This window comes from Lupinus angustifolius, chromosome LG17 (assembly GCF_001865875.1).
Source record: "Lupinus angustifolius cultivar Tanjil chromosome LG17, LupAngTanjil_v1.0, whole genome shotgun sequence".
NCBI lineage: Eukaryota > Viridiplantae > Streptophyta > Magnoliopsida > Fabales > Fabaceae > Lupinus > Lupinus angustifolius.
Window position 1 is genome coordinate 20,742,698 of NC_032025.1, and position 8,207 is coordinate 20,750,904.

General features: G+C 35.2%; 1 protein-coding gene across 2 annotated transcripts; it reads left to right on the forward strand.

The window, feature by feature from the left end:
* Window positions 2,268-8,207, forward strand: LOC109331200 (CSC1-like protein At4g35870). Of its 2 annotated transcripts, XR_002105754.1 has the most exons (3): window positions 2,268-4,966; window positions 7,564-7,643; window positions 8,116-8,207. XR_002105754.1 is itself a non-coding variant. In XM_019565559.1 (1 exon), the coding sequence occupies exon 1, from the start codon at window positions 2,453-2,455 to the stop codon at window positions 4,859-4,861; it is 2,409 nt and encodes an 802-aa protein (XP_019421104.1). In that variant the 5' UTR covers window positions 2,268-2,452; the 3' UTR covers window positions 4,862-5,112. The 2 variants fall into 2 exon arrangements, 1 of the variants encoding a protein (XP_019421104.1); XM_019565559.1 differs by lacking the exons at window positions 7,564-7,643; window positions 8,116-8,207 and having other exon boundaries at window positions 2,268-5,112.

An 8,207-nucleotide genomic window follows, 5' to 3' on the forward strand; every position in this document is an offset into this window, starting at 1 on the left:
TATAAATAGATGTTATTTTTCTTTGTTTTTATATTAGATTTGACTATTCTCCTACTATTTATATTAAACTCTTTCCAATATGGACTAGTACCATTAGTTATATTTGTAAATATTATTACGTTTTTAATTAGAATATTAATTCTTTTAAATATGTTATACAATTTAATAATATAAATTAAGCATGACATAATAATTTAGATTTCATGTTTATGATATTGCCACAAATAATAAAATTAGACAAATCAGGCATTTTTGGTGTAGTATTTATGAAAATTGTGTAATTGTTTATGATTATGCTACATGACGTTTGTGAGAATGGACAATTCATTGAGAATGGATGATATAGAGATAAATAAGAGTTCGTTGGAGAAAAATGTTGAGATTTGATGTGGTTCAACTTTTTCAACTTTTGATTATATTATACAATAATGATAGGGGTTAGTTTGAAATATAGGTTTGGCACATTGACCTGGTCCACCCATTGACGAACAATTAAGTCACGAATCCTCTGGACCACACCAGAAAGATGATGAAACATAACTTTCAAGCCTCTAAAAATTATTTGCACAACCTCTAAACAGTTTGTTTCAAGGATGATGGATCGAAAACCCCTCTCATAGACCAAGAGGAGCCCAATTTCCATAGCCATAACCTCAGCCTTAATCGGTTAACCCACACCTAGTGTAGAGGAAAAGTCAACTTGCCACTGACCCTTACAGTTGTGAATCACACCACTAGCACCCATAAGTATAGTACGCATAGAGCAACAACCATCCACATTGAGCTTCACCTGTCCAAACGCTGAAAGGACCCACTTACAACAAGAAGTACCAATATCCACACTGCTCTGACTGGCCTTACTAAACCAATAACTTAAGTCTTGATGAGATCGCTTTGTTACAAAGTTGATATCCCAAATCGAAGAATCCAAAATAGAGTTATTCCTCCACCTCCACACCCACCAAATGCCAACCAAGAACAAACCTCCATTGGGTGTGTTAGAATTTCCACCAATCAACTATGGAAAGACTGATTATTCCAAAAAGCAACAACAATAAAGCCTAGACGACACCAAAGAAGAGTCGAGTGCAAGCAATATCGAAGCAAATGAAGGAGGTCCTCAACATTCATATTACAACAAGAACAAAAGGGGTTGAGAGCCAACTTACGCTTGAAACAAAGCTCGTTGGTTGGGAGGAAATCATGAACAACAAGCCAAGCCATGAATTTCACCTTTTCTAGAGCATCCAAATGCCACAACCATCTCCACACAAGTGTCAGGGAAACATCCTCGCCATCTGATTTAAGCCATATATAGCCCGAGCTAGTAGTGTAACTTCCAGAAGCATGAGACCTCCAAACCCAACCATCATCAGAGGAGGAACCGAAAGGAAGAACAAATTTAGAAATTGAATTCTTCATCTCTGTGGAAAGAGGGGTAACTATCCTGTTGAGATCCCAACTACATTCGTTGCAAAAATCCCTCACATAAGCCAATTAGAATACCAAAAAGAAACCTCCTCGCTACTCATGTGCAAAGAGAATCCATTGCGAAACATTGCCATCCATTCCAAACTACTACGCCAAGTGTAAGACTCACAAGATCGATGATTAGCAAATATCAAAGATAGATCATCAATATACTTTCCCTTCAAAACATTACACCAAAGCTTATTGCAATATGAAATCAAGCTTTATACTCTTTATTTCAATTATACTATAAACATGCTTATTAGTGTTATATGTTAAAAAAAAATTTAGAAGGAAATTTGTTAAATGGAAACAAAACCAAGCTTTAAATTAGAGCATATTTTATATTATGTAAAATGTGTCACTTACTATGATTGATTATAAAAATATTTAAATTAAAATTTTAATAATTCAGTATTTTTTTAACCAATTATATCAAATGATATATGAAATAACTTATTTTATGATACAAAAGATCCACTCCTAATTTAAATGAGTTAGTTATGGTGAGTCAAAAGTCTTCAATATCTAATCAAATCAAACTTATCCTTACCTTTTTTACAAGTGAATCTTTGAATTTTTAATGTTTGATTCAACTTTGCTTATTATTGAGAGAAGAAAAACTAAAAATATAAAGTTACAAAACATTCCTATTTCAATACTTTGAGAAGGGAAAATAAATCTTAGAAACAATAAAGGACCAAACTAAAAACTTATAATTTTTTTAACACAATATGAAAATCGAAAAGTGTGATTGTTCATCCAAATAAATATGTGACGAACATATGTATATAAGTCTTTTACTTTTCCCCCAAATAATGCAGCCCTAACCCTAACCTTCTTCAAAATTATACTCCGTTCAATCGATGAAGAAAACCAATTCCCAATTGGATTCAATTCACCTAAATTCCCAGCAAGAACCCACCAAATTTCGATTCTATAAACCCTAATTTAACAATCCAACCAACTTCGACTCTTATCCATGGAAAACCCCCTCCCTCCGCCGCCGTCCTCCGGCAACGAAGGCGGAGACCCGTTCGCCACCTGGTACGGTAACATCGACTACCTTCTCAATATATCGGCAATCGGCGCCTTATGCTGCCTCCTCATCTTCCTCTTCGTCAAGCTCCGCAGCGATCACCGCCGTATGCCGGGTCCCGCCGCCGTCTTCACCAAGCTCCTCGCTGTCTGGCACGCCACGGGCCGAGAAATCGCTCGTCATTGTGGCGCGGACGCCGCGCAGTTCCTCCTGATTGAAGGTGGAAGCTGCGCAATTCTCTTGTCAATTGCGGCGTTGGCGCTACTCGTGTTGCTTCCGGTTAATCTCTACGCTGGGAATGCCATTTTGGATGATCAGTTTTCGAATACGACGATCAATCATATCGAGAAAGGTTCGGCTTTGCTTTGGATTCATTTCCTTTTTGCTGTTGTTGTGGTTGTTTTGGTTCATTTTGGCATTTCCGCGGCCGAGGAACGATTGCGAATTACTAGGTTTAGAGATGGATATGGTAATTTGAGTGATCCAACTGTGAATTCCACTGCTATATTTACTATCATGGTGCAAGGTTTGCCTAAGATTATAGGTGCTGATAGGGCTCTATTGCAGGAGTATTTTCAGTATAGATATCATGGGAAGGTTTATAAGGTTATTGTGCCGATGGATTTGTGTGCATTGGATGATTTGGCCACGGAGTTGTTGCGGGTAAGGGATGAGATTTTGTGGTTAGTTGCACGAATTGATTCTCGGCTTTTGCCAGATGATGGTGAAGATGATGGGAATGTGCAGGGTACTTCTCGTGGATTATGGGGTTGGGTGGTTTATTGTTGGAGATGGTGCAAAGATATTTTTTCTGACATCATGGCTAGATTTGGTTACACTGATGAAGAGAAGTTAAGGAAATTGCAAGAACTGAGGGCTGAGTTGGAGACGGAATTGGCTGCATACAAAGAAGGCCGTGCGCCTGGTGCTGGAGTTGCGTTCGTTATATTCAAGGATGTGTACACGGCTAATAGAGCTGTTCAGGATTTTCAGAATGAAAAGAGGAGGAGAATTGGGCAGTTCTTTTCTCTCATGGAGTTGCGATTGCGGAGAAACCAATGGAAAGTTGAGCGTGCTCCCTTGGCAAGTGACATTTATTGGAAAAATATGGGCACACCAAAGCTCTCGCTAAAGTTGCGGAGAGTGTTTGTGAATACTTGCTTATTGTTGTTGCTCTTATTCTTTAGTTCTCCTCTTGCTGTGATAAGTGCTGTTAAAAATGCTGGGAGGATCTTCAACGCCGAAGCTATGGATAATGCGCAACTGTGGTTGGCTTGGGTGCAAAGCTCTAGCTGGCTTGCAAGCCTTATTTTTCAGTTCTTGCCCAATGTCATCATATTTGTTAGTATGTACATAATAATTCCCTCGGCTCTTTCCTATTTCTCAAAATTTGAACGCCATCTGACAGTGTCCGGGGAGCAAAGAGCTGCACTCTTAAAGTTGGTTTGCTTCTTCCTTGTAAATCTCATTCTCTTGAGGGGTCTGGTAGAATCATCATTAGAGAGTACCATCCTGAAGATGGGACAGTGCTATTTGGACGGACAAGATTGCAAGAGGATTGAGCAATACATGAGTGCATCATTCCTGTCAAAATCATGCCTTTCCTCGCTTGCATTTCTGATCACAAGTACTTTCTTGGGTATATCATACGATCTATTGGCTCCCATTCCTTGGATTAAAAGAAAGATTCAGAAGTTTCGGAAGAATGACATGCTTCAGTTAGTTCCAGAACAAAGCGAAGAATACCCGTTAGAACATCAGGACATTGATAGTCTTCAGAGACCACTGATGCATGACAGTGCTTATGACACTTCCAATGGGGATAATCTAGAGGGACAAGATCTTTTTGTCTATCCGATAACCGGAAGCTCCCCCGCTCCAAAACAGACATTCGATTTTGCACAGTATTATGCCTTTAATTTGACAATATTTGCCCTGACTCTAATTTATTGTTCGTTTGCTCCCCTTGTGGTCCCTGTTGGTGCAGTTTATTTTGGGTATAGATATGTGGTTGACAAATACAACTTTCTGTTTATATATCGTGTTCGGGGCTTTCCTTCAGGCAATGATGGGAGGTTAGTTGATACTGTAATATGCATCATGCGTTTCTGCGTTGATCTATTTTTACTGGCTATGCTCCTATTCTTCTCAGTTCACGGGGACTCTACGAAGCTGCAAGCGATATTTACTCTTGTATTATTAGTCGTATATAAATTATTGCCTTCAAGTAATGACAGTTTCCGATCGACTCTTTTGGAGGGCATTCAAACAGTCGATAACGTTGTAGATGGTCCCATCGATTACGAGGTCTTTTCGCAGCCCAGGTTTGATTGGGATACCTCCCAAGGGTGATTTAAGCTTCGATTTGATGCTATATGGTCCTAAACACAAGAATGTAGAGGGGTGGGGATTTGGGACATAGTGGTGGAAGAGTCATGCTTAGACATGGAGGAAAAGGTAAGGGTGTTCTTTAAATTGCTGTTCATATTCTTTTTACACGCATTTATAACACTTCATTCTTCTCTTCCATGCTACTTTATTCCAAAGCTTGGCAGAATATTTATGTCTTCATAATGTATTATATGATATTTATGTGAACTTGGGTTAATTTTTTGTCACATGTCTAAGCTTTCCACATATCTCTTTCTAATTCTATTACATTAGCAAATAATTACGACTAAGAGGGTAATCTTGATGCAACGATAAGGTTGTTGTTTATTGACCATAGGAATATGAGTCCAAATCTTGTGAACAGTCTATCTGATTGTGGAGATATAAGTCTGCTTACATTTACCATCCTCGTAACCCATTAAGTATGAGTCTTGTGCATTGCGTTGCCGTTTTTAATGTTGGAGCAAAAACAAATTAAAAGGAGGGATCAAATTGAAAAAATAAATAAGTTAAGGGACTAAAAAGTGTTTTTTCTTCTTCTGGAGATAACAATGTTAAGCAGAGTCTAAAAAGAGATGGCGTTTAACTTGAAGTAGAAGCAATAGTGAAAGAACTCTAAAATATACTCAGCTCAATGAAGTGAGAAATTACATCACTGTAAAGTCATTAGTACTCATCTTTACTTACAATGTGTCATACTTCTCTACGGTATTGGAGAGGACAATTCTATATTTGCATGTATTTTTAAGGGTAAAAATATAATCTCTGTATAAATTAAAAATCTAAATGTTATTGTCTTTTGATTTTTTTTTGCATAATTGTCTTTTCGAGTAATGAAAAGTAGTCTGACTCATCTAGAATGATCACTTGCACATGTTGACTCATTTTGGCTGGCTCTAGTTCAAATATTATTCCGTTTAATTACCATTTAGTCACAAGTTTTATCCATATAATTATGTAAAAGAAATTTGTAAATACATGTACATTATCGTATTCATACTTATTATCATAACTTTTAAATAAAAAATAATATAAATAAATGATAAATAATATAATAATTGTGTATAAATCTTTATAATAACAATGTGTATATTATATTTATTAAATAAACCACACTTAAAAGGTCCAACTGATTCAATTTTTAGTTTTCTATCTCTTTCATAACAAACTAATTCCTTTTATATATTCACTCTCAACAAGTAATGCACCCATATATAAAATATAAAATGATTTAATATGTATGTGTAAGTGTTTTTATACTGTTAGCAAATCATGCATTATTGTTTTATTAATCATGAGTGACTCTCAAATAAAAGTAATACAAATCAATGGTGAATGATGTGTTACAATGTCACTGCACAAATTTTAAACTCAATATAAAATTACAATTTAATAATGAGAAAATGTATACACTTACAATATATGAATTTTATACATTATCATTGTATCATTCACTATTCATTTATAATCACCATTAACTCTTTAAAAAAACTAATTCAAATAAAGATATTAACCAATGTTCTTATAAACCCTAACTTTTGTATTAAGGATTTCATTAAAAAATGTAATATAGGTATTGTTATTGTAAAAATTGATATACCATCAGTATAGTCAGAATTGAGTACATTATCCACCACTCATTTGTATTAATTTTTTGAAGTATTAATGATAAAACACGAATGTTAAATGATACAATGACAGTGTACAAAATTCATACACTATTAATGGATGACCACAAAAACTTAAAAAAGAAGAAGGATGAACATATCTTATTTTATACTTATAAAAAAAACATTAGATCACCCTTAAAAGGAAAAAAGAAAGATCATTTTAGTAATTTATTAGAAAAAGTGAAAGGTTGAAGAATTCAGATGTTGGAATTCACTTGGAGCAAATGAATTATAGGGAATAAGAGAAATGGAGAAGACTAAGGAGATTAATGTCATTTAGTCAAAACACCAATCCTATGTTTTCTCTATACCAAACATTTTCAGATCTCTTCCCACTTTTGAACATGTTCTCAATTCAATTCCTTTATAACAAATTTCTCACATGTAACTTTCTCTCTCAAATGTGTGGCTATTCTTTCAATATAGTTGATACTTTACACTAAAACAAATTCAATAGGGGTGGCATAAATATATTAAATCTTGTGTCAAAGTCATTTACTCATATTTATTTTGTTTCTTTTATTACTTAGGATAAAAAGTAGAGACATAAGGAATATGCATCATCAAGCAATGAAAAGCAATCTTAGTGAATTAGGTACAAATAATAATAATGTTGGATTTGGAAGATATGATCAAGCCATTTGTCCAAAGCCTAGAAAACTTTCACATGCCATACCTGAATTCCTCAAGCCAGTTAGGTGTAGCAAACACATGTATGTTTCCTTTTCTTCTTCTTTGTTTTATTATTTCGAGAAAGATTTCGAGTTCAACACATCAGTAAGGTTGTTGCTCAGTGACCACGATGTCACGCGTTTTTATCCTGGAAACAACCTCTCCGCTTACGAATTAAGCTGCCTATATCTACCTTCCCCAAACTTCACTAAGTAGAAGCCTCGTGCACTACGTTATCTTTTTATTTTATTTCGAGAATGTTAGCCAACATTTCTATATGGTTGATCATATCATTCTTATGTGTTACATTATTTTGACCAGTCAGCAAAATATTGATGAAGGAAATGGAGTTCTCAATATGATAACAGAAAAGGTTCTGATTTTATTAAATTAATTAGCAAGTAAGGGTCTGTTTGTTTAATCTTTTCTCATAAAACATGATATTGAGATTAAAATAAAATACATTCTCACAAACAATTGTTTGATCGAGCTCAACCTCAGTGTTTTAAATTGCAGTTGTGGTCAGTCACAGTTGCAAACATTACAATGATGCGGTCTGATTAGTTGCATCTTCGCCTGATGTGTACGCATCACTATGAATCAGTGTCACACTACAATACTACAATTGCATTGTATGTAGTTGCAGTGATCACCGCAATAGCAATATTGTGGCTACTTTACATAATGCGGTTCACAATTTAAATCACTGGACTAGAGCTTTTACAAAAAAAAAACATGCAATTTTTTGATAAGCTGCATTCTTCAGCTTCTCAAAAAAATCACTTTTTTAAGCCTAAACAAACTGGCCCAAAAATTAATGTAGAGAATTGGATTAAGTAGATTGTTTATAGAAGTTGGTGAATGTTTATGCAGAATGCAGATAGAAGGGAAATGATATGTAGTGGTTGCTTACCATGTTGTTATTCAGGCTCTCCTCCTAGAAGAACAGAGAATCCATTGATTCA

What these genes read in the sequence shown, in the direction of transcription:
- LOC109331200 (XM_019565559.1), top strand. Translation starts at nt 2,453, where the DNA reads ATGGAAAACCCCCTCCCTCCGCCGCCGTCCTCCGGCAACGAAGGCGGA.